This window comes from Mycteria americana, chromosome 7 (genome assembly GCF_035582795.1).
Source record: "Mycteria americana isolate JAX WOST 10 ecotype Jacksonville Zoo and Gardens chromosome 7, USCA_MyAme_1.0, whole genome shotgun sequence".
In the NCBI taxonomy this organism is placed as follows: domain Eukaryota; kingdom Metazoa; phylum Chordata; class Aves; order Ciconiiformes; family Ciconiidae; genus Mycteria; species Mycteria americana.
In genome coordinates, this window is record NC_134371.1 from 4,753,865 (window position 1) to 4,780,279 (window position 26,415).

Sequence of the window (26,415 nt, forward strand, 5' to 3'; positions counted from 1 at the left end):
TGCAATCCAATTAAAAGCCTCTCAAATTCACACCTGTGCTAATTGTAGATTCACATCACTGCTTTGTAGTCATTAAGTCTATGAGTTAACATTTTTATGAGTGCAACTAATCTAGTTTATCAACAAAATGCTGGAAGGTTTACGTGCTAAAACAAGATAATCAGTATTCATGCTTCAAGATTTCAGCAGGGGTCAGGAAGGAATTATCTTGTCTTATGAAGCATTTCAAAATGGCTAATTATGTTTGTTCATAAAATTTGGTCCTAAAACAATTGAAATCAGAGTAAAAGCTTTTGAACTTTTAACTGTGAATGACTAATTTGGCTGAGGTGTTGATTTATATCAGAAAGATACACTTTGAAAATACAAACCCAATAACATAAAAGCCTCCAGCTCCATGTTGCCTGCAAAGGTTGGAAACGTACTGTTGAGAGGCAATTGCTGATGAACCTATATTCCTACGTACGTATGTGTGCATGGATGCGTATTCTCTAAGAGACACATGATGTTGAAGCAGTGGTCCTCTCAGCTCCCAGAACAGAGTCAAGGTTGTTAAATATTAACCGTGTGCACACAGTTGCCAAATACCTCTTGTAGGTCCCAAAGATACGGTATTCAAATAGTCTAAAATTTTCTATTTTGCTAGAGATTTTTTTTTTTTTTTAAAGAAGTTTCTTCACCCTCATACAGCAGCAATCATCTAGCGATGGAAAACCCACCTAGAACCTTAGACAGATGAGGATAAATAAAAACAGCAATGAGAGAGAGAGAAATGCTTGTAATTCAGCTGGGAACTTTTTTTTTTTTTCCTCCTAATGGATTCTTGCTCCCAGCCCGCCCAGAGTAAATCAACAGGCATGTGCCATGTACTACAGATGGATCAGCCGTGGTAAACGCATACAGCTGCACATATCTGTTACACAGGTGCTTGGTTTTAGACCAAGCTAGCCAAGAGCAGTCAGAGTTTTTGGCATGTGCCCGTAGTTCCGTGGATTGGAAGAGAAAAGACAGCGAGAAAGTAGTCAGCTGGCACCGGCACTTTCCATAGCAGCCCCCAGGCCTGAGCCAAACCTGCCGCTCTCATTCCTCACCCCGTATTCTGAATCACTGTCAAATTCCTAAACTTATTTTGCAATTCAGTGGGAGGTTTTTTTGGCTGAGGTTATTGGAACAGAGACACTGGGATACTTAGTACCTCTGTGGACAGTATTAAGCCCTTCAGTTGTTGATCATTCTGGGGCAAAAGTACTTGCGTGGATTTTTCTGGTGTGTGTGTGGTTTTTTTTTTTTTCCCTTGGTGTGTATGGTTTGGTTTTTTGTTTTTTTTTTCCCTTGGTGTTGGTTTTTTCCCCCCTTGGTTCCCTCCGCCTTTTTTGTGGTTGTTTTTTGGTTTGTGTGGTGGTTTGTGGTTTTTTTTTTTTTCTCCCCCAACTGGAGGGGAAGGAAGGGCAAGAGCCCTTTGTGGACAGGCTGGCATTTGGCAGTGGCAGCCCAGGCTGCTCTCTACTCTCTGGACACATTGCAGGTGTAACTGAAGTCCGATGACATTTATTATGTCCCTCTAAATAGCTGCTGCTGGTGTTGCAGAACTGGTGCTGAGCCAGTAGAAATGCATGAACCATAATCAAGCCTGAGAAGACAACGTTATGATGTTGACAGAGACAAATATATATCTCTCCACTGTTAATGCTACCATCAGATTAATCTATGTGATATCTGCATATGACAATGGGCCAAATCACTTGCTGATGATCTGTTGTGACAGGAACATTAGAGAGGCCTACAGAGGTCATATTAAGCTTATACATCATGAATTATATATACATTTTTCTGACAGTTCCATCACTTTTTTGTAATCTTGAGATGATTTTCTCTCCAACACTCTACTTAAAATAATAATAATAAAAAGGATTTATATTCCTTATGTTGCAAAGATACCTTTCCAGCTATGAGCTGATAGAGATTTGCCTCCGCTCCTTGCTATTAAGAGACGCATATGAGTTGTCTGTTCATGAAGATCTAAATTGGGCATGAATATCTGTGTGTTTATAGAGCAGTAACCTCTGCTCTATAAATAGCCTGAGCCTCTAGTGACCAAAGAGGGCCAAAAAGCCAGGCTTCCACTTAAACAGAAATTTGGCTTTATCAGTATGATAAACCTAGAGTGATGGCCAGGGCTTAGGACAGCAAAGCTTGAGGACCTGTCCCAAAAATCCAAGCTATGAGTGTAAAATCTGCAATTGAGAGGAAGCCTGGAAACCTTGGGGGGGGTCCTTAGTTCTGCTAGAGACAACTTTTGGGGTCTGAGGGCCCCTGTTCAAAGCCAGAAAGCTTCAACCTTGGTTGGCCCAGCTCTGCAGACCAGGGTGCCCTAGACCGGGTACCCTGAACATCCCAACTCCTTCGGTTTTTGATACTCCAGCAGGAGCGCAGATGGGATTTCACTCAAATAATGCTTAAATTTACTTAAAGCTTATCTACCCGAATTCCTTTAGACAAAACCTTTAAATGTAAAAACTGGTGGTTTTAATTAAACAGAGTTTTGCTGAGAAATTCCTGACTTCAGTCCTCTTATGACTATCTCTAAAATATGTGTGAAATGTCTGTAATTTAATCAGCGTGCTGTTAGCTTATAAACCTAATGACAACTGGTTTAGTGCCAAGATTTTTGTTGGCACTGCAGTTCATTTTATTGTAATCTTTCAGCGACTCTGGGACTAAATTCAGAACTTTTGCTTCGGATATCAAGAATGGTAAGAAAGAATCAACACATTTCCTCTGGTTTCACAGCGAAACCTTGGTTTCTTGCCTCTTTTGAGCCAAAAGAAAACATTTAATTAACAACATTACCTCTTCAGTGAGGTCTGGGTGCGATATCCCTCTTATATGTAATCATCATTTTAAGCAATGACACAGTATCCTCAAACAATTTCCAGCATAAGTTTGACCTTTAGTTTGAAACTACCCACAACGGGGACTGGTCTTTTTTTCACTCTTCATTACCTTAGGCACTTACATCCAAGTACTTAGACTTTCCTATTTTTGCATAAGTGTGGGATCTGAATATATGACTACATGATATATTGATTTCATATGAATGATAAATGGAGATAGTATTTCCCAGCATATGAAAAAATACAAAGCTAGCAATTGCTTCACACCAAGAAAATGAGTAAAACCACACTTCAAAAAGTGGTTTAACCTTTATTTTATTCTGCTTTTCTTTCCTCTTCCCTCTGTCCTTATTCCTTAAGAACGGCACAGGCATGCTATTCGTACATCGGAAAGGATATTAGTCTCCAAATAGACCTTATCCAGCCTAGCTCACAGCCCATACAGACAAAGGACACCTTCCCAGCAAAATATTTTACAAACTGCTTTGCAACCTGCCCTTCCCAAAGGTTATTTGCGCATTTTAATTAGCTCAGATTATTTTTTTTTCCCATTGATTAGGCTGATTAGACAGATAGATAGTGAAATATAGCTAAGAGGAGGATATCAAAAGAGGCAACGTTGCTTTTAAACGTGCTTAAGTGTTGCTGGTGCTGTCAAGGTTCACTGTGGCAGGTCAGCACCCAACACGTCGATGAAGCACACCACATAAATAAAATGGGGAGTGCCAAAACTGGCTCAATGATGGACAGAAAGTTCATCCTTCTGTGGTTTTTTCAGTATCTCACCAGTGACATGAGGAATATCCTATAAATACCCAATACACTATAGGCTGACACAGCTCTCCATGTGACTATTAATAGGAGTAGCTATGCTAATGTATGTAATTAGCTAATTACCTGTGGTATAAACATGATGTGCTGCATAAAGAGGGCTTTGTAAACCCAGATGATCTCAAGTTTTAATCAGCTTGCTCAAAAATGACCGGGTTTTTTAACTGCAGAGGTGTGATTGTAGTCTTTGGAAATACTGTGCTAAAAGGTGGGTTTCCATAATTTAGTCAGGAAATAATTGTATTCTCTTAGAAATAACTGAAAAGATGATAACCTGTCATCTGTTGCAGAATTTGGCCTTTCTGCAAAAATAAATCCTTTCAGCGTAGGGATCCTGTGTGGTCAAACTGATTGCCACAAAGAGAACACTCTGTTCATTATCTGGATCTCTTCAGTCCACTCGATTTGAGAAGGAATTTTGCAGGAGCTCGCAATCACTAGAACAGAAAATAGATGCGCTGAAATGTTATTACATTTATGGAAAGCTTCAGGATAATTTATTTATGAGATGAGTTGTTGCTTTTACATACTCCTTATGTTTGTCAAATTTTTGGCATTTATTCTTCCCAGTTGGGCCAGTGAAAAGCAGCTAATTAAGGTGTTTTTCAGGCATACAACTTCCAACCCCATCCAGAAGCAGAGAAGTAGGAAGAAGAATTATCCAAGGGTTTTTACAGAAGCTTCTAATAGATTCAGCTGGAGTAGGTAGAAGGGGATCCAGGAGATGCCTACTTGCATGGCAACTGGAGCTCACTTGACCATGTCAAAGAGCTGGGTCCTTCCCACCAAGGTCACGGTGTCCCTCTGCAGTGATATCCTTCCCAGCCCTCCCCAAGAGGAGCAAGGGCTTTGCGGCCAGGTCCCGCTCTCCTGCTGAGAGCTGGCTGGCTGAGCAGGGCTTTCGTGGCTGATTTCTGACGGACCTGCCAACATGCAGATCAATGCTCTTCTGCAGGTATAAAAACTTGTCTGTCGTGTTCCAGTAAATGTGGGGCTGTCCCTCGACTGGGAGGCAAGTCGGTGGACAAAAGAGATCATAATTGGATCTTACTTCCATAGCAGAGACTTTTAGCAGCTGAAGACAGTGGATGCCTGAGCAGGGAAAGCTGTGAGTTCATTACTTTGTGAATCTGTAGGTCTTTATTCGTTGAAAAATGAGGATAGCAGAAGCATCAGCTTTTCTGGCTTGTTTCACCATTGCGCTTGCACACAGAGTGCCAGTGATTTAGGCCTTCAATACCTAGTTTGAATACTCTTCTACTATGGCTTTGTCCTACAGACTTGGCCGTAAGGAAGCAATGATTTGGGCTTTAATGGAAGTCTTAAAACTTTTTGGTCTAACAAGCAAATATCATTTGGTGTGTCCAGAAAAGTTATTATCTCTTTATGTCAATTAAATTATGTCTGAAGTAAGGTTTAAGTGCAGTGGCAGTGCAGTTAAAGATCAAAACCAATTGTGTTTTGCGTGGCAATGCTGTAAACCACTGCTATTTCTATTTAAAAAAAATAATCAATTTTTCTATAACAGATTACATTGTTTCTTTGAAGTGTGAATTTAAGCAGCTAGCATTTATAATATGTACATCATTAATCTTCAGACTTTAATCTCTATAGTCTTATTTAACACAGTGAAGCTTCAAAGAGTAAGGATGCCTTATATTGTTTATTGCGATATGCAGTAAAATATAAATGAAAGATCTGGGGAATCAAAATTATATCCATAACATTTTTTTAATCTGCATAACATATTTAATGCTAGATGTGTTAGAAAGATACCTGTATATTTGCCTGATGAACAGTAATACAGACATACTGGAAAGGGTAAACACATTAATTAAAGCCTGCACATCTCTCCTTTTTGCTAGTGTAATCATTAAATTGATTTTTCCAGTCTGACATGTAATTGTTCCAGCGATGGAATCCTGCTTTCCACTCTCGTTCTGCTTCATCAATATTTCCTGTAAAACATGAAATGGGTTACATTAATCTAAATTTAAATCTCTTTATATGCTAATTGAAAAATAATTTTGATTATCAATGTCATTTGCTCCAAATACATTATAGGATGGTCTTTTGCCTCGTTTTCTTAAACCTGGAATGACTGGAAATTCAGTGATTAACCCTTTATCTTTACATCAGGAAGGAAGGACTCCTAAGATGTCATTCTGGCACACTGCAGGGTACTAAATATACTTATGTATGGGCTTGTTGCTTTTGGATAATACTTCTGTCCATCAAATTTGTCATTTTAAAGCCACCTTTATTTTTTTAAATCCTCAAAATATTAATTTGGTTCAGTATACACTACAATGAAACCTACATACCCCGAAGACTACGATATGCAAACTGAGATAAGCGCTTGTAAAGATACAGTGCAATGGCAGCTTTGCTCAAGGCAACAACAGTATTGCCATTAGTTTCAATGGATTTCAATGGATGGCCAGGATTTTACCCTACTGCAAAATAAATCTGCAAGTTTAATGCATAAGGGGCACAAGTTTGGAGATGAATACTGTAAAATGTGCACTATGTCAACATGAAACCATCTTCTCTTTTCTTGTTCATTCTAGCTTATAAAGCATTTGCCGACTAATCCTGTGTCCCAAGGCAATATTTATTGCCAAATTTGTTATAGGCATGAGAGCAGAGGGTGAGAATGAGAAGAGTAATAAAAATATATCATTTTACAAGGTTCCCAGAGTATTTTACAGACGGGGATCACTTCCTCCAGTCCCAAAAGGTAATTAACGCTAGGGAGAAATGCAGTGACCTTGCAGGAACAACCCATACAACAACTAAAAGAAAGATAACGTATGTGGCTTATTATTTTGGATCAGTTGTAGACTTTTTCTTAAAGTTTAGAAACACTTTATGATCTATGAATGCCTTTATTCATTCTGGACCTAATTATCTCAGGGTCCCATATTGACGTAGCTTGCTTCCAAAAAAATTTGGTAATTGTGTTCATGAGATAACAGTTCCATGGTTTCTTTATGCTCTTTTGACTTTATGTTCTGCTGCTGCAGCAGAGCATAGGTTCTTTCCCTCCATAAATACACCCTTTCCCCCTTTTTTATGATCTGCCAGCACTGCAAGTTTAACTGGTTATGTGGAAATGAAATACTTGTGTTTTACACATCAGTAGAGAAAATATTCTGGAAAGAGAGTTAACAGATTCAGAGATTTAGTTTAGAGAAGCATCCAGTAATTTGGTTGCTTATCTGCAGTTTAGCTCAACATTTCCAAACCTTTTTGGTCTGGAAATCCAGATGGCAATTTAATGAGACTTTGAAATGAGATTTACATTACTTCTTGGTTTCAGTGAGACCAGAAATAAAACCAAGTTACTTTTTCTTGGGGAGGTTCTGTACTTCTGCTTGTAGTCTAAAGGGAAATTGTGAAGAACAAATACAAGAAAAAATATTTAAAAACTAACCACGTTCCTCTCCCTCCTTTCAAAGATGTAAATAAGCTTGGTTACATTGGAGATCAAAGAAAAGTTCAAATAATTTTTAAAGTTTTTCTGCAGGCTGCAACTGTCATTAACTCAAAGAGGATTTGTAAATTCTGGTAACAATAAAACCATGTTTTGATTACTAAGCTATACAGATATGACTCTCAGAACTATGGGGAGAAGACATGCACAACATTTTACTTTCCTGACTAAGAACTTGTCTTTGCCCGTTTCTTAATTTAGAGATGTAGCCAAGGTCTTGGGTAAAGCCAAATTTTCCACGTATATCAAATGGATTGGTAATTTAGCATAGGAACCAGTACTAGTATTTGGAGAAAAATGCCTCAACCGTATTTCTTGTCTTATTCTTGATTATAGGTATCCAGTTTTATTTATCCAGGCAAAGCCTCCACTTATGAATTAAAAAAACCCCTCTGTTCCTCCTTTAATTATTCAGGTTTAGATGTGTTTGAAGTCTGCCCAAAGACTTTAGAAACTGGAATACCTCTGCCATACACATCTTCAATTAAAAGTCACTGTTCTAGAGTATAAATTGAGGCATTTCAGTGCTTCTTAGATCACAGTGAAGAAGTGACTCAGCTAGAGAAAGCAGACAACGAGAAATTCAGAGTAGCCACCATTATGAATCTAAAAGACAAAAGGGGGAAGGAAAATACTGAAATAAGAACTTGGATTCCCATTTGTTTGCTTTTTTCAGTGATAAGATCCAAATTGAAGTCACAAGTCAATGCATCCCATTATCACCAACATCATCAATCTCTTTGAAGCAACCACCCATGACTTAGATGAGCTGACAGCTAGAAGGCAAAAAAAAAAAAAGATTAGAGAATTTGACTTGACCAATAATTACAGCTCAGAGCACTGGGTTACTACAGTGTGCTGCAGTACTACAGAAGTCAGCTAATAATACAATGAGGTTATTTTGCTATATGCAGTCATTTAGGCCATCCCAAACCTTAGAGTAATACCAATTAGCCTAATGCAAAGCCCAGTGAAGTTTACAAGGAGAAAAGGGGAGGCTTCAGTAGGCAATGAATCATACCTCAGTGCTCAGAAAGGTCGTAGTTTAACAGACCAAAAAAATGAGTTTTTTTTTTTATTCTTCAGTGGCAGTGCAGACAGTTGATATTTCTTTTCTTTCCACACAGGCATACAGCCCTTACTTTAATGGCATTATAGCAAGTTAAACTTATCTCCATACCATCATTTGTTGAACTGCTAGATGTGCCAATAAAGTGCTAATCTTAAATGTATTTTTGTGGTATTTACATTAAGATTGGGACAAAGGCCATATAGCTGTTATGATATAGTATAATTAAGGAATGACAAGTTGGAATTAATTTTTCTGTCCTCAACAGCTCATAAATGCAGGTACCTGCAAACTTCTTGATTCATTAGTATGATAAACGCTACAAGTTTCTCTATGCTGTAGATTCTCATGGTGATAGTTTCTACACAAATGTTCAGAAAAGAGAACACGTATAGTATTTATACTTCAGTATCTCTAGTCAGCATTCTTTAATCACACAGTCTGAATATCAGTGCTTTTTTTAACCACAACAACCTATTTGTTTTCACACGTATTTTTAAGGACTTCAGATTTATTAATTTTTTTTTTTCTTCCAAAAGTCAATAGAGTTCTCTGGGAGGTGAAATATTGTAAGGGCTGTTATCTCCCCTATGACCTGGGATGCAAGGTACTGGAGTTAGAAAGAAATCACATTAAGGTACATAGCTTATTGCCTGTAGGTGCACTGAGTACAATCGTACTTTGTCAGTAGGCACAGTAGTATTGGTGAGGTTACTTTTAACTAGTTCATTTTTTCTGCATGTATAATGAGTGCAGCATCTAGCTCTGTGGAACTGAAAACTAATTGTGATAGTGAATTTTCTAATTAGTCACATTTTTAATATTCTTACTACCCTGACTATTTAGCTCTACTTAGCTCCAGGTACTATATGGAGGATCATAGCAAATACAATTATTTTGGTTATTCACTGGTCAAGAGGTTGAACTTTTCTCTCTCTCCACATTCAAAATCTTTTTAGGGTTTTAAAATATAATCTATTTATATTAGCTACTTTGTTTGATTTCTCTAGAGATGAGATATGATGCAGTAATATCAAATAAAAGAGAAAAATATGTATTAGGCACAGTAAAATAGTAATGGAACACAAATGGAAAGCTTGGCTGGCTGCAGCTTTCTATAATCAAGAGGAACTAGACGTATATAAATAGTTAGGCTCTAGATGCATTAAAGTTGCGTTAAGGAGGTAGAGTCTAACATCAATGCTTTTATAATTAACATATGACTGCTCTAAAAGCTACTTAAGAGTCACTTACTGTTTACTGTCCCTCTGGTGTGTTTCTTTTCGAAGCAGTCATGAGAAAAAGTTCTGGTGATTGTCCCAGTGCTCACACCCTCGAATGAAATATTAACTGCTGAATGCTCCCAGCTTGTCTTAGGGTGGGTGGGAACGGAGGGTATCTCCGTGCCTCTGCAATAGGGTTGAAGTCTGTGTAGAAATTCTCTAGTTGGAATTGAGAGCCCATGTAAGGCACGTCTAGGTCCAGTTTACCTGGCTAGTAATTATTATCAAGCCAGACACAAAACTACACGTTTTGACTCATGTCTTCAATTATAGTTTTACATATTGAAATTGAAGGGGAAGACATTGAGAAATATTCCCAAATCATACAAACTAGTCTACAGATATAAAGGCCAGTATTTGATATATGGCTGTTACTGTTGTGTTACTGTGTGTGAGGCTTATTTTTTTCTTAATCCATAGCCATGACAATTTTTTTGGAACATATCTGATTTGGTTGCTTGAGGAAAATGGAAAATATCTAACCATAAAGATGGCAGGGACTAAATATTTTCCTCTCATATATTTAACTGCCTCAAGGAACCCATCTTACCCAGCCTGCCATGGGAACAGGCTTGCTGAGATGCTGAACACCTTTGGAGCTGGCCATTGCATGCCCAGAAGACCTCAAGGGGACAGCAAGGCTTGTGCCAGGGGTGGATCAGTAACTAAACAAGTGGTTCATTACCAAGCACATCCATGTCAAACGCTGACCACTTGGCACAATGAGAAATCCCTTTGCAATTTCTGCAAAATAAGTTGGTTTGATTGTCCTCTTCAGCTTCTAACTGATGTAATTCCACTTTGTCTATCTGGACCGTATTTGAACCATAAGTTGCAATAACAACAACATAAATTCTTCTTACTTCTTGTTCTCTGTCATCTTATATCATGTCATATTAAAGCAACCTTCTTTTTCTAAGAATATTTCAATGGAAGAAGTAATAGAAAAGAGACACCCTCAGAAAATGAGGAAATAGGTGTATTTATGGCATATGCTGTCCTTTGGGCATAAAAGGAGATAGGAAATGCAAAATAATATTTCAGTGAAGAGAATTATTACAATATAAAACGTTATACCATGTTTGTAAGCAAAATCTTAAAGGTTTCCTTGTAAGAATTGTATAAGATTGTATAGGAAACAAATATAAAAACAGTATTTCTGTTACAATATTTCAAGGACAGATAGATGTAGATACATGACAAAGCAGCACTGCTTCTTGACAATATTCTTGTCTCATTTCTATATTAGGATCCAGGCACGATGATTCTTTCCTTTTGCTAAGAATATGCTGAGGAATTTCTTTTAATTAAATTATGTAAATTTATGTTGTAAATTACCGAATATGGCAAAATGATGTATTTATGTCTCCTGGCAGATCCAGAGCATTGCTTTGTCATATCTCGCACCACAGGACCATGCAAAGCAACTCTGTTGTCCTGCCAAGATGTGCTCTCTTCTCCGCCACGGAGCACTTGGTTATGCACAGTCCATTTGTAAGATGCACATTATCCAACAGAGGTTCACAGACAGGGTAAAGAAATATGTAAAATACTTCAGTTCTCCTGGCTCAGCATAAAGGACTTGTCAGAATTTGAGAAAACTCCCTCAAATCCATCTTTAATTTGCTATACTGTGATTTTGAAAATCACAGAGTATGCTTTATAAATTATTCATTTTACCTACTGATTTTGCTTCTCGATTTAATTGAAAAACATCTATTGAATTGAGAGGGGATAAAAATTGAGCCATAATACAGTTATAGGCTCAAATGAGGAAGGAATAAATTATGTCAGAAAGAATCAGCTGTGCACCATGAAAGCTTACGTATTTTTAAGACTAACATTCCAACTGAAACTTACAGAAAGCTTGTAAATTACTAATTAACATTTAAAAAGTGTATCTTATGTTTGAAATGAGACTTCCCCCCCTTCCCCCAGTCAAACTGCAGAATGCAGTTCCAGAGCTGCAAAATCACTTTATAAAATCAATTCCAAGCACAAAGGCTTGGTCTATTTGGTGGGCTTTGCAAAAACAGTGGTATCGGGCTTCTAAAGAAAATCCGAGTCCTTTGCGTTCACCTAAGCTTAAAGTTTCAAAGAGCCTGTTATATTTTTCTGGGTAGTGAAATCTCATAGACACATTGTATACACAGTCAGGCACAAAGCAGTTCTGTTTTGCAAATAGAACTGCTTAGGCAAATCCTATAGGCAAATCCTGCCTATAGGATTCCTTGCAAACCTTGCAATCTTTGCAAACTATAGGCAAATCCTGAATTTTCTTGGTTGTCATCAATGACTGACGCTCTAGAAATAAACCACTCTGATAAACCATCACGTGAGATATAGAACAGAATCCCCTTTGGGCAGCAGCAACACACTTAATATCCTCTGTGAATTAGCTTCATAACAATATAATCCCGTAAATAATAGAGAATATAATCCCATTGTAACACCCCACAATGTACCTTAGATACGTGACGTTTATAGAGAACGTCTAAAGCCTCCAGCAATCCCAGCGCAAGCTCCCACTTCAGCAACGTCTTTCCTGCTCTCTCCAGTACCCCAGGAACGCGGAGCCAGGCAGCGCTGACCCTCGCAGTGGGTAGCGTGAGAACAGGGATTTGCAGCGCTCTAAAGTGTCTCGCTTGTGGCTGCGTCTGCACTTTGGGGCAGAGAATCTGCACGCCCCACAAGTCCTGGGCCTTGGTCTGTCCCCAGGTCTTGTCCTAGTGCACCACAGGGTGCTGGAGGGCGGCGAGCCCCTGGCCGGCGGCACAGGGTACGCCCTCCCCACGGCAGGGACGGTTTTGTCCAACATCTGAACTTCTCACGGAAATTCTGTTACAAATAGGAATGTAAAGACTTAAACTAAAATACTACGTTAATACCGAGCAGATAATCCTTGTATAAAAGTCATATGAAAACATCTACAAAAGCACTTTTTACCTGTCATCTCCAGGACTTTGGGAAAAAAAAAATTCCAGAAGCGACACTGCTGAGCACGTAATTTTGTCAGTATCTCTGAAGCGTTGGTATTTAATGTCAAATATTTTTGTTCGGTACTGGTGAAGACTGGCCATCTTGTTCCATTAATCAGGGTCCCGTTTGGTGTTCTAAATGAGAAAAGAAATATTTCATTTGGAATGAGAAATTACCTCAGCACATCAATAAGGCATTATTTGTTTTTTATTTAACAGTTATTTCAGCTTAAGTGTGTTAGTTTGGAATTACTGAACTATACTTTTGTAAGCAACAGGGGAAAAAAGGGAGGTAAATTTGATTTAACTTCATTTAGAAAAAAAGAAAATTATTTATATTCCCCTTTTGGGGTGTTCTGGGTTCACCTAGGGGGAAAAAAAGTTAATAAATGACCATATACAAACTACACCTGTTGAATGTGGAGATTCTCACAGAAGCTGTAAATTATTATGGATGACTTAAGAACAAACTAACCAACCGGTTTGTAAGGTTGAGTGGTTTAGGTTTTGGTTTGAAATAATAGATTGGACTAAATAGCTCAGATAAAAATGCAAGTAAAGGTTCAAATAATGTCTAAAAGTTGGATGAGAGCCATACTGGGAGAGAAAACAATTATTCCTCATTAAGAAGGAACAGTTCCTCCTCGAAGTGTGCTGAGCCCTGTCAGTGGAGGGCCAAACATGAGCAATCTCAGAGCTTCTGGACGCCAGGAAGAGATACAAAGCGCTCGGCCCTTCCTAAAACAGGCTCTGCACATTAAAGGATCACAGCTGTTAGTGTTAAAATAATTGTGATAAATATTTACAGTACAACAGAATTCATAAGGTTCTAGCGACAAACATCCAGTTTTCCCCCTCCAAAAAGGACAATATGTAGTATCTATATGACTAGAGGAAAAAATAATTGATTTAAGTGTGTGGAAAAAGAATAAAATGGGGAGCATTGCATAGGGAACAAATGAGACTGAATACGATTTTCAGAAAAAGATGATGATTTGTGACTGTTTAAAGTATAAATCTATGTTAGCTCAGAAGAGGTTAAGAATACAAATTAAACATCTTATTGCAGTGCAAGCAGAAGGGCTCGTTTTCTTTTCTAGAAGCTGATATCAAGGCACCCAGAGTTTAGGGCAGAACAACAGTATTTGATGATTCTTGGTGGGATAAATTAAGGAGCACTGTTAGCCAAGTTAATTTGGTTCTCTCGACTTTGCTTTTCACCAGGACTTTTCCCAGAAGGCAGCAGTCAGAGGAGTCCAGGGGATGTGGAGCCCACTTGCGTTTTGCTTGCCAAGCGTGGGAACAAGGTACTGGGTGTAGGTGGGAACAGTCAGAGCACAAGATTCAGCCGCTGAAATAATATCAATAGCTCTTAGTTCATTCACAATGAATCAAGTTTTTGGCCCATATTTTAGTATTCTGCTTTACTCCGGAGTTCTTAACACCCAGCATTGGCTGCTTACGGAAACGTGATGTTAGAGATTCAGCATGTCACTTCCTGAATTGCTCGCTTCTTCAGTAATTTTTCTTTGCTAATTCAGCTCTGATTAACCTAAGGCACCCTTTTTAACTGCACATTTACTTGTGGCTCAGGAGAATGATGACTTAAGCAGAGCTGACTTGCACTTCAGTTCAAGATCAGAACACTAATGGTGCTGTCAGTATTCATTTAACAGCTTTTATGCTATGAAATAAATCATGACATTCCACATTATAATTTACAGGTGTGTGGGGGATTACACAATGGCTACAGATGTATTTTACTGAAAATGATTGAAAGAACTGTCAGATGAACACAGCATTTTGAAATACGTGAACCTGCCGATTATGACATTCTCTGCATTTCTAGGAATGTTACTGTTCAAAGAAATGTCCAGTAAGTTCCTTCTTGGCTCCATTATTGAAAGTTTCCCAAGTTAAAAAGTAGCTCCCAGTTACAGCAAAACAGAGGGATCACAAGAGTATAATTTTTAACTGGTAAGAACAAGTTATGATTATAACCTTGTGGTTCATTCTATCACAATTACTGCTCATTCTTTCTTGCTAATAACTTCATGAGGAGAATTGCAGTGCCCAGGATAAGCTGTAAAATTCCCTGTTCTTTGCACCAAACTCAAAATGTAATAATATTCATATAGAAAATTAAAAGTATTGTGAGAACTTCCTTACTGAATAGAAAGGAATCCAATACACTGCACAACCTTGTCTCTGTCCATCTATGTGCGGATGGGCGATTTTTGCTGATAGATTATAGGAACTTGCTTCTACTGAAACAAAGCTCAATTTCCATGGAAACCTTCATCCAATCTTCTTTATCAATTCCTCAAACCTCTGCTCTTTCGTCTTCTGGTACTACTCAATCATCTCTTCAGTACGTTCCAGTTTTGCCCACCTCAGTGCTGTCAATGGGGCCTGAAGGTGTGTCCCAAAAGGGCTTGGGCCACACATCTTCAGGACAAACCTCTGCCTTGTGCATCTACCTTGCCAAACACTAATCACCTTTCTTAGACCTCTGTCTGTATCTATAAGCTCTAGTCAGGGAAGACCTTCATTTTGTTTGGAGAAAGTGTGAGCTTCTTCACTGAATATCTTAAAAAGAAGCTAGCTCCTTTACTACACACTTTTCAATGTTTGCAGGAGCAAGTCTTATGGCAATTAAGAAATACAATTATTTGAATTGCTCCTAGAGAAGAAATACAAGAGAGAGGGGGAAAAAAACCCAACCAAACCACCTGTGTTTAAATTTTGGTGTAAACAGAATTTGTTTCATTATTTCAGCTACTTTTTTTTCTTTGCATATGCCCTGAAGTTATAGGCTGGACTCTCTCTACTCTCTGATAGTGGTATAGCAGCTCATTTACAGTTAATTATTTCATTAAGATATGGTTTTAAGGCAGCCAAACTTATTTTCTCATTAACTTGAAAAACAGAGTATCTTTTTGAGCTCAATCTCCAGTAAAGCTGCTCTCATGTTCTGCCTTTATACATATACGTGCTCTCAGTGAAGTTCACAAGCCTTTTTTAATCTTGCGCTCAAAGTTGCTTGATATTACTCACTGTTACTAAGACCATGTTCTTCTCCCTTTGGGTATTGTATGTCCATAACTGTCAATAACATTTAATTCTCAAGACTCATTTGTAGTAAGTGTGCTAGATTTGAAATAGGAGTGAAGAGGGTTTGAGAGGAGCTTATTCACTGATAACTTCTGTGTATTTAATGTTCATCTTCAACAACTTTAGAAAGAGAAGGGTAATTTGGTTCAGATGGAAAATGTAACTACCTGAACACAGTTCTGTTAATCATAATATACATACATACATTACCATTCTCAGTAATACGATCAATACAGCCTGAAATACAATATTAGGTCACTGTATATTAATTGTTACATAGCATTACTTTTACAGATGGTTATCAAACACATAAACACAAAAATTTAAGTCATCATCTAACTTTTTTGTAAGCATTCATTATAAAGTACCTGTAAAATATTCTATTTATTTTTGTGAGTGAGCTCTGGATAGTTTTTCACTCTGTTAAATGGTGATACCACAGCAGAGAGGTTCTTCTGTAGTGTTAAGTTATATTTTGATATAGTCCACAAAGAAAAATTTTCTCTGATAAGTCTCTTGAAAATGGTTTTAGGCATCATTTACCTTCCTAATGAGCATTGTGAACACTAACTGCACCACATGCTAGCTTAGATTGTCCCAAGCTTTCACTGTATTCTTATTTAGCTGCTCTATTTGTAAATGGATCAGGTTAACACCTTGTGCGTTTCTCTAGAGGAAAAGAAAAACAAACCCCACATCATTGTAGCTGTCTAACACAGACGAATTATACCAACCCAAACTCACTAAGAGATTCATAGGCTGAAACACGATTTTACCTCCAGTCCCCAGTAGCTCCTTCCTCCAGGCAGCCTGCCTGCAAGACCCCAGACAGACAAATGTTTATTCTGCCTGGCTGAAGCTGTTCATAGAGATATTGCTCCCTGAGAGGAAGCATACACTAATTTCACCTGAGCAGTGTGTTATTGCTCTTAATTGTCTATTGAGTTGCAGCTGGCTTTCCTCTGACCTGCTCTGAGAAGAGCTCGGCAAGCTCCTTTGCCTGCGGCTCGCCCCGTGGAGGATTCCCAGTTCCTCCCCGTGGCGCGGAGCAGCGGGCAGGCGGCCCCTCCGTGCACAGCCTGCCTCCCCCTGCTCTCCTCCTCCTCCTGTCCCCGCCGGTCGCAGACGCTTCGTAGGGCAATTCCTTCCTCGGTGCCATCTGCGGGTTATCGCCGGACTGGCGTTCTGCCGGCGTGCGTCTCGTTAGCTGAACGGGTTGCCCGCTGAGATTAATGAAAAGTTATGATAATGCCGCTCCACCCTCTGCTTCCCCCGTGCAGTACGAATTGAAATCAAATGGAGACCTGTTCCTCCTAGGCGTGACTTTAGTGACTGCACCAGGGTTGTAACTGCTGATGCTCGTTTTCCGTTTGGCCCCCTTTTCTTTTAAACAGCTGGTTTAAAGGGAGGAGAGAGTGAATGGGAATCATTTTTATTAGCTTTCCTTGTAGCTATCAGGCAGTACCGGCAATCAGCTGTTTTTCATGGGATGGAGTTTAACAGTGTGTTACCATGGGCACAAGATAACAGGGAGGGGGAACGGCCTTAGAGCGAATGCAACAGCAACAATAACCCTGTCTCTTGCACGTTTTCTACAGTTGCATTACAAAGCCTTTAAGAATTATGGAAATAGCTTACCTGATACCTATAGGTATCAAGTGAGAAGCATGCTGTAAATGTTTCACCCCAGGGGTAGCTCTGGGAATGAGGGACGGTTCTGCACACATCTATACCGCAAACAAAAGGAGCTGCCGAAGCCGAAGCTCGTTGGACCCGAGGTGGCTTCGGAGCAGCCACGCGAACCAGCAGCACGGCGTGGTTTGCACCCCTGCAAACACTCGTGCAGCACCCCAGTACAGGTATAAAACCTGATAGGACTGGATGTAATTAATAATGTCTTTGTGCTTGTAGAAACACATAACGAACTGCTTTTTCTGTAGCATTGTTAATTTTGGTTGTGTTGTCTCCTATATACGGTTTCTGCCAGGTGAAAAGGGGTCGGCACAGGGCAGAGAAATCCAAGGTTCAGGCAAAATGAACAAAAGGGTGAGAGGACATCAACCAGGCTATGGTATCAGTAGCTGATCTCAGTGAGCAAGGGGTTGGAAGCAGAGTTATGTGGTTTACAACAGAAGCAAAGATGCCAAACTAACAACTGGTACCACGGGCTAAGCTGTCACTGCACCACAAGTAAACATGCCTGCTTGCTTTAATGAAGCTACAGGTAGATTGAAAAAAACGATAGGATGGTAAGGACTCCTGGATAACATCATCATGTGAAGGGTCCCCATCAAAGCTCTGGCCTCAACGCTTTGTTCTTCTGACGGACAGGCTATGCCAGCTGTTGTGCTTCTTTCTGCGGTATGGCCAAAGCTTGAGTCCCTCTTGCTGATGCCTCAATCTATGAGCAATCCCGTTGACTTCAGAGGAGTCACAACGGGGATATCATATGCTTTGAGGAAACACCACAAGATTCGTATCTTAAAAACTTATCTCAGTTTTACAATTGCTTTATTAGTGGTTGTGTCGTGTAGAACAGCTCCATTAATCGTGCTGGCACTAAACAACGTACCCACTCAGAATACCTGTATTTATCGAATCCAAATGGATGAACTTGCCCCCCCACCTCCCAGCCTGGATGAAAACATTTTGTTGTTTTCCCTCTTTTTTCCACTTGGACAGAAGGGCGCTTGTAATTAGCAGGAGAGCTGACGAGGAGCACCAGGCACGCCTGTGCTGCCTCAGCCCTCCGGAGCTCCGCTCGCTGCAGAGGGGAGGGAAGTGTTTGCAGCTTTAGTGAGGCAAACGTATCCAGATGTCTCGCATAATTTCTAAAGGCCACAATGCGTGATATTTATACCTGTGTTCACTTTCTCATTGCAAGACAACAACTGCCAGGTTAATATCAATTTTGGGCAGTGGCATGGTCCCCAGGGGGACGACGGTGTAGCATTAGTGCATGTTTGTGTAAGGCTTTGCTTGGATGGTACGACTGGGAGCTTAACAGATACTTTCCAACCCCGTCCTATTAAAGAGAAGAGCAAATTTTACTGTTAACCACGGGTTGAATCTTCTCAAATCCTCAAACAATTTAGCTTAATGCCGGTTTCTTCATACTAGGGTATTAGTTTCAGATGACTCACTGTTAAGTAGACACCGGAGAGGGCCATGAGGTTGAAGACTCAAAGTCCTTAACCTGAGGAGCAGTCCTAGCTATTGGAACAAAGAAAATGAACCTGTTCTGGAAACTTTCCTTAGAAAGGTTAGCAAGGGAAAGGATGAAGAAATATCTGTAACACCTGTAAAAAAACCCTGTTAACTGTAAAAACATCCCCAGAAGCATTAATTACTGTATAAGCTTTCTGTTCAGAGATTGAGGCCTATATAAATCTGAAAGGCTCTCACTGCATGAATACATGGATTGCCTCTGATGCAATATCACCATCAACTGGGTCCACCTATGTATGATTCAGTATAATGAATTTATTCTTAGATTTTTGAAATTCAGACAGTTATCCAGAACATTTTCCCCAGTCAGCTAATTATCTACTACCTACTAAAATGATTTGATGGACTCCCTGGATGAAATCTTTACATTATGCCAAAATATTTCACATTAAATTGTACACTTTGAAGCTTTTGTTATTAGAAACTGCAAAAGCAAAGACAAGATGACAGGGGCACTTTGCTATCCGTTATCCAAAGTTTATGAATTGGCCCATTTAGAATAACAAGACAAGGGGAAATGTCACCCCTCAGTAAGTGAACTGGAAACCTGACACGCTATGAGTTCACAAATATATTACTTTTGATGTCACTGCTGCTACCAGTTGGTGCTCTTTATACATGATACCGCATAACAAGTTACCTTGCTAGTTTCTATTTAATTGAGACGGCTCTTCAGAGTATTCCTTAATATCAGCTAATCACTAACCATCCTATCTATGGAACTGATGGACCCTCTGTACAAATGCACTGCCACACTTAATATTTTATTTTAAAATATTCTCTTAAGGTCTTTATCCTCTTAGACTAATGAGAAAGACAGCAGGTATCTAATCTATCAGCTGAAAAGGGTGACTGGTGCCATTTATAATAACCGAGCTCTAAAAACTACCATACTGAAAGGTGACAACTCAGACAGGGGTACTGTCAGCCTGTGAGATATTGGGTGATGGGAAAGCATCCACGATTATCTGTTTCATGCACTAAGCTTCCTTGCAGCCTCGTGGCATCAGCATTGTCAAGGTATCAGGCCTGTGCTCCTGTGGCACTATGAAGAACTGGGGAATTTGGGAAAAAAAAAAAATTGGTGATGTTTGAAAACTTTGTTTTATTTATTAGAATTTAATTCTTGCAAAATAGTAACCAGTTTCTGAAAATCTGTAGTAATGAAACCTTTCTCATTTACTATGATGCAAAAATCATTGGTCCTGATTATTCGACTTTTGAGCCTTACTCAGATTCCCACTGTAATGAATGAAGGACTCGTATGATTGAGTACTACAAGTCTGAGAGAGGTTCTAGGTTTGAATCCTTCAAATTGCTTTTCTTAAGCAGCTGTTTATGGGAAGTTCATTATATTCTGTTGTGCTCACGGCTCACACATGAGTTCGTAATCTAGTGACTATAAAGTGCCCCTGAGCCACAGCAAAAGGAAACTGCTTTGCAAGTTCTATCGTAGGTAAATATTATTTCTTCTGCTGATCCTTGAAGAAACCTGTAGGATCCAGCTGGCATACTTTTTAACTGACAGAAATTGGAGAAGGACCTTTGCAGCTAGGTTTTCTTACACCTTCACAGGCTAAATAAAGCTTCCAGATTCCAGCTTGGTGACAGCAGTTGTGTGTTTAAATGTCTTAAACTATAAATTATAGTGGTATGCACTATTACAACTGATATCACTTTCAGGAAATGAAGCAACAAGCTGTTGCTTCTTTTTTGGTCTTGCTATGTTCTGCTCAAAACAGCCTCACGAAGCACGCATCAAGTTGACGTGATTCTTGCTTGTGCATGTCTCGGTACTTATTTGTGAATTCCTGCTATATATAAGGGATTGACAAGGTAGGTCTTAAGGTATTGGCCATAAATAATATAGTATTTGAGAAATTTAGAACCAGGATGTTCTGCCTTGGCTCTTTGGGCATGCTTGCAATGCATTTAGGAGCTCAGGGCCTCAAATCCCTGGCTCCTGGATTGGAGTCTGCTCTGGTATCAGGAGTAATAACGAGCCAGGTCAGCCGAGCCAGAGCTAATGAGCTCTTCATTCCCTGGCTGCATATTTCTAACCTCCTGGGCCTACGCTGGCACTCTTGGACATAGGTCTCCTCCACTGTGAAAATGTTCCAGCAAAGCTTGGTACTATTTCAGGAACCCCTGCCCCAAACTCCACTACTGTTATAGCATGTGATGAGATGTGATTATCGTACAAGGTCCGGAACAGCAGTCCCAGCGCTCTGTCTGAGAGTCAGTAGCACTAGAAACTTGAAAGCAAGTTAAAACGTCCTTTCCTGAGCAACTGGTAAAGTTAAGTATGACCCTACTTTTCTCTAAATTTAGCTCTGTGCCACTATCCTCTGGGTCCCTCTGAGTGAGGACTATCAGACCTGTGTCTCCTGTCCTCTCAGCAAGTCTATAGTACAGTCCTAAAGCCCCGACAGTCAGAGATCCTTCAATATCTCAGATGGTACATCCCAAATACATGCGTGTTCTGCACGGTTTTGAAGAGGGTGTAAAGAAGAGACTGAGACCATGTTGAATCTCACGGCTTTCTCGGAGCATTATTTCTGGCCAAAGAAAAACAAGCAAGCTCTGAAAATGGAAAGAGCCAGCGATGCTGGAGGCTGCTACAGTGAGAAGAGTGATTGGCAAGAGGAAAAGAGGGGAAAAAAAACCCCAAAACCAACAGCAAACCCAAACCCATCTAATAATCTTCAACCTAATGGTATGACTTCAAGAAGACAAAGGATTTGAAGTTAAATTGAGTTTAGGGAAATGGATGAAATTTTGACATTAATGTGGAGATAATTTTAAACCACCAAAAATATGTTTTATCCTGTCTTGTTTGAAGAAATACTTATCGCTCACTGTGATGCTCACAGTCACACTAAGCTGAATGTGACAAGTGTCTAATATAACATACCTACAACATATAGTTGTAGTCATTTACACATTTAGATTATGTATTGTGATAAAGCAGTAAAGAATTTTGAAAAATATTGTATTCCTTCTGCTTAACGTGCCTTGCATCTGACGCATTATTTTGCATGGTGTTTGAAGACCACTCCAGCACTTTTTGAGGTGAATCAACTTACTAGTTAGGGGCTGATCCAAATCCAAACAAATGGAACAGATTGAATGACTTCAAAAGCTTTGGATCAGGTTCCAGCTGGAGAAATACCTGTAGCTGTTTATAAAAGAAGCTTCTCTTCTCCTGGACAGAATTCACAATGACGATTTCACACCTTCTCCAGGATTCCAGGTTCTGGTGTGAATGTTTGCGGTTCGTATTTACGTCCCTTTTGAATAGACATGAGAGGGGCAACACTATGGCTTAGTCCTCCTTTTATTATAAGGGAACGCTTTTGCCTTTTTTTTTTTTTAATGTTCCTGTAAAGTATTTTATAAGATCCTTATGCCCTTTCGTATGGTATCAATTTTAGCTTTCAAGGACCACTTTTCAAAGCTGTTATTTTTTTGTACGCTCTTGGCTGCAGCAAGCGATCAAATGAAACTATGGTTTTTAGTCTTGTTTGTAGAGGTTGAAGAGGGCTATTTGGAAATGGAAGAAGGTGCTGAACCCTATTGAGATCTTGAAGGAGGAAGTAACTTCCATAGAAGGTAAGTAAAAGAACAAGTAGACAGGAAGGCACACGGCACTTGCCCTTTTACTCATCCTCTGAAACTGTGTTATCTCCTCTACAACCTCACTTCTCCTTCTCACGACCTGGAAAAACATAAACTTACATAGTATCTTAACCAGCATTGCTCCCAGGGACAAACCTAAAGAGAGTGTGTAAAGGGAGAGAAAAATGTTTTTATTGCCATGGAACTATTAATACTGTGTTTTAAATTCCCAGTGGCTTTGGTAAAATTTTTCAGCCTAGTTGGTTGTGAGAAAGAGTAAATACTGTACTCATATGTATATGATTGCTGTTTCCATCTCTTGCTTTCTCTCACATTAATAGAGTTCATCCCAGACACTCAGAAATTGTTAGATAAATGGATTCAATGCTTTCCTTATCTCTAGAGACCAAATTTTCGACACAGACTGTGTAGTAGATACCATACTAAGATATAATATTTGAGATTTGTTTTCAATTGTAATTGTCCTAATCATGATTTCTTTTCAAGATGGATGCTCCACATAGCCCTGCATCAACTAAAATCATCTAGATTCATTGTGTCCTGACAGCCTTCATCATAGCAGCATTTTTCTTGATATTTTCCACTACTGCCACTGTTTTATTTCTGTGAATGGTAGGAAGAGCATGAGTCACAAACTTCAACTACCATGTAATCTAGGCCAAATTGAGCAGTCCTATAAATGAAACTATTAGGTAGCTTTCAGTAGCGTGTATATGTGTTATTGCTTCATCTGAAACAGAACCACTGATACTTCATGATGGGAAATGTAAATAAGAAGCTATAGTGTTCATAAACCTCCCCAAAAGATATTTTAAAATAATTAAAAAATTAAGTTATTTTCTTATCTCTGTTATAAATTCACTGCAGGTTTGACATTTACAGGTGGAAGTTACATGTAATTTTCTTTGATAAACACATTCAAATTATGTCCCAGCATTACAACATGCTCTGAGTCTGATTTGAACTACACCAAGAGGGAGATCTCCAACTACCAACGTTTGGACTAAGAGTCGTGAAAGGCATGCTTTCATGAAGAAATAGTATGTAAAGAGGGGAGGATATCTGAGCTTATCCAAAGTCCTTCTCTTTCAAAATTGAGGGGGCTTTTGTAGAAATTATGGTATGCAGACTACTTCATACCTAGGAAAAAACAACTGTTAAACCTCTAAGCGTTTCCAGTTGTGTAGAAAATTCACTTGGAGGCTACTCCTTGAGAACACCATGGTGAATAACATTCGTGAGAGGCAGATATTTAAAACTTCATTAGTTAAAATAAAAATCACAGTATTTGAACAGCAGCTCCAGTAGAAAAAGGATCTCTCTGGTGTAAATTTGAGGCAACGCTCTTTAGAGTTTGTATTGTATGAAATTAGGAAGTTGTCTTATGTTCCCTCAAGGAAAGGGTAGAGAACACAGGTGGCAGCCAGAGATGTCTGGGAAAGCAGACGATGGCAGCTTTTAATTTCACATCTGCACCAGCATATAATTGTGTAACATCACTAACTGTAAGCATGAAATGCCTGATTTCTACTTCTAGATTTGTGGGGACAGAACCTCACAAAACCTGTGACTAAATTGCTAACTACATTTACCCACAACTGACTTCTCTTGCAGCTGATTGAAAAAAAATTAAACACCATATTGAGCTACCTTCAAAAATATGGTGTTAGGTAACCTCTGCTGCTCCTCATTTCCTCTTTTCTCCCCTTTGCCACTTCCCTGAAACAAGCCAATCTCTTGCGTTGGGGAGTAAATTAAAATGTGTACCAAAAGGTTTCCATTCTTCATGTGAAATTTCAGATTAGTGTTCCAGAACCACCTGGAAAAATGGGGTTTGCAGACCTTTTAAACTTCAATTTCTGTCTTTTGATGATGAAACAAGGACTAAGCTGCAGAAAAGTAGCATGGAAGAAGAGTGCCCCTAAAAAGAGGATTAACTGTGGGTGAACGTTAATTAGAATTTCACAGTGACTTTTGCAACCATGTGTTTACACGCCTCCAAAAGTTATGATATAGGGAAAGTAATCCCTAATCCTAGATTATCTCTGAAGTGTATTACTCTTATATGTGAACCTGCCTTACACACAACTCATAATGAGTTCACGCATGCATTTCCTTCATTCCACTGTTCATGGATTCTTTCCCCCCCAAAATGGTTAGCAAGTCTCTCAGACATTTTCTTTTATCTTTTCCTCTCTTTCTGTTCTTTCTCTCTTCTTTAAGTCTTTTCTTGTTCACCTAGCCTCTTGCATGAGTTAGCATTTCCCTCTCTTGTTTTCCATCTTCCTTACTCATGTCCTTACCATCAAACACTCAATTATTTCCATCCAGGCTTCTTATTCCCACTCCCAAATTTGAGGTAGCAATCATACCATGATATTATTTCAACTCTTGGAACAGTTGTATCTCTTAATTCCTCTCCTTTCCCCAAAACATATCCGTGTAGGCTCTTTGCCAGGTTCTTGGCACAGCAGGGAACCACGTCCAGCACAGGCTCTTCTACCCATCTCTGTCACGAGAATAGGTAGAGCCACATCCAAGATATTTCCCTCTCTTCTTTTACAGGGTCAGCCAAAGGCAGCATAGCTCTACAAAAACCCACCTCAGAGAGATCCACTTTATCAGTTCTTTTCTTGTGCCCGTGTGTCTCTGCCTCTGACTGAAGACACAGGGAGTTCACCTGGCTCAGTCCCAGGACCGTGCATTATTACTGGTGGTTTTGATCCCGCAGCCTGTGACAATTGTATTGGAGCTTACCCTTTTCTATAAAGCATTGCCAGTGTTATATTCAAGGCAAACCTTTGCATTATAGTTTTAGGTTATAGTTTTATGTCTCGTTCAATTACTCCTACAATATTTGGACGTTTCCTTAATAGATGTTCTCGTCTCATGTTTGAAAATAATAGTTTGACTCGTCTGTTGTAGAGAATAAAATCTGCATGGACGGAATTGCATTTGCTGCACTTATGGAAAGTAACAAGACTACTTCTTGTAATTTTGCAATATTTGTAATAATATTAAGCCAATCTAAATAATTTGTATCCCAGACCTATTTTCAAAAGATGACTGAATCAAATACTCCTGGTTTCAGTTTTGAAATTCAATGACAGCTTGTCAGCTTGCAAGCCAGAAAGAGAGAGATGACTGCCAAATGCGAGTCTCTAGTTACTGATTTTTTCCATGATGCACTATTTCCAAATAGATTGCTAAAAAGATGTTTCCGTTACTGCTTCTGAATATAACAATATGTATGGACCCTGGAAAGATGGTGAGTCACTTTTAAGAACCCAAAAACCGAAAGTGAATGTGGAGAAATAGGAGTAAGTTTCCCAAAATTTGACTTTTTTTTTGTTCATGACTATGATTTCCACAATTTTTTCCATGGCTCAGAGATCATTCCAGTGAAAGAGAATGTGAGAATGCATATACCCTTCTGGGTCAAAATTAAAGCTTTGCTTTTCCCTAACATGGGAAGGGAAGACTTCCCATGTTATCTTCTTGTATTTTTAGAAACCTCTCTCATGCCTCATTTATATTCTTTCGGTTTTTACCTCACACTCAGAAATCTTCTGTTCTGGGTTCTCGACCTGATCCAGTCAAATCACTAGTTAAGATGACAAATGACTTATTCTAGATAAACATGAGGTGCTAGAAGGAGAAGCCTCAGGGAAAGCCTCCTCTTGGTCCCACTGAGCTACAGCTCCGGTGCGTTTGAAGACCCTGTGAGGACCAGCACCAGGTCTCAGCTAAGGAGATCGAACCCAGGCACGTGCCTCTGTCCCTGTGAACATGGGCTAATCTCAGGAAGAAATACAACCCACAGTAAACTTCTTACCATGAAACGGCTTAGCGGTACGTAAAACTTCCTAGTTTCTGAAGTATT

At 39.3% G+C, this 26,415-nt stretch overlaps 1 protein-coding gene across 1 annotated transcript in view; it reads right to left on the minus strand.

Annotated features, from left to right (window-relative positions):
- Positions 1 to 5,431: 5,431 nt before the first annotated feature.
- BCHE (butyrylcholinesterase) overlaps positions 5,432 to 26,415 on the minus strand; it is a 32,181-nt gene continuing 11,197 nt past the window's right edge. The window contains exons 3-4 of the mRNA XM_075509039.1: positions 12,520 to 12,686; positions 5,432 to 5,683 (exon numbers count right to left, since the gene is read on the minus strand). Coding sequence (XP_075365154.1) covers positions 5,556 to 5,683; positions 12,520 to 12,686 — 295 coding nt within the window. The 3' untranslated portion in view covers positions 5,432 to 5,555. The remainder of the gene's footprint in view (positions 5,684 to 12,519; positions 12,687 to 26,415) is intronic.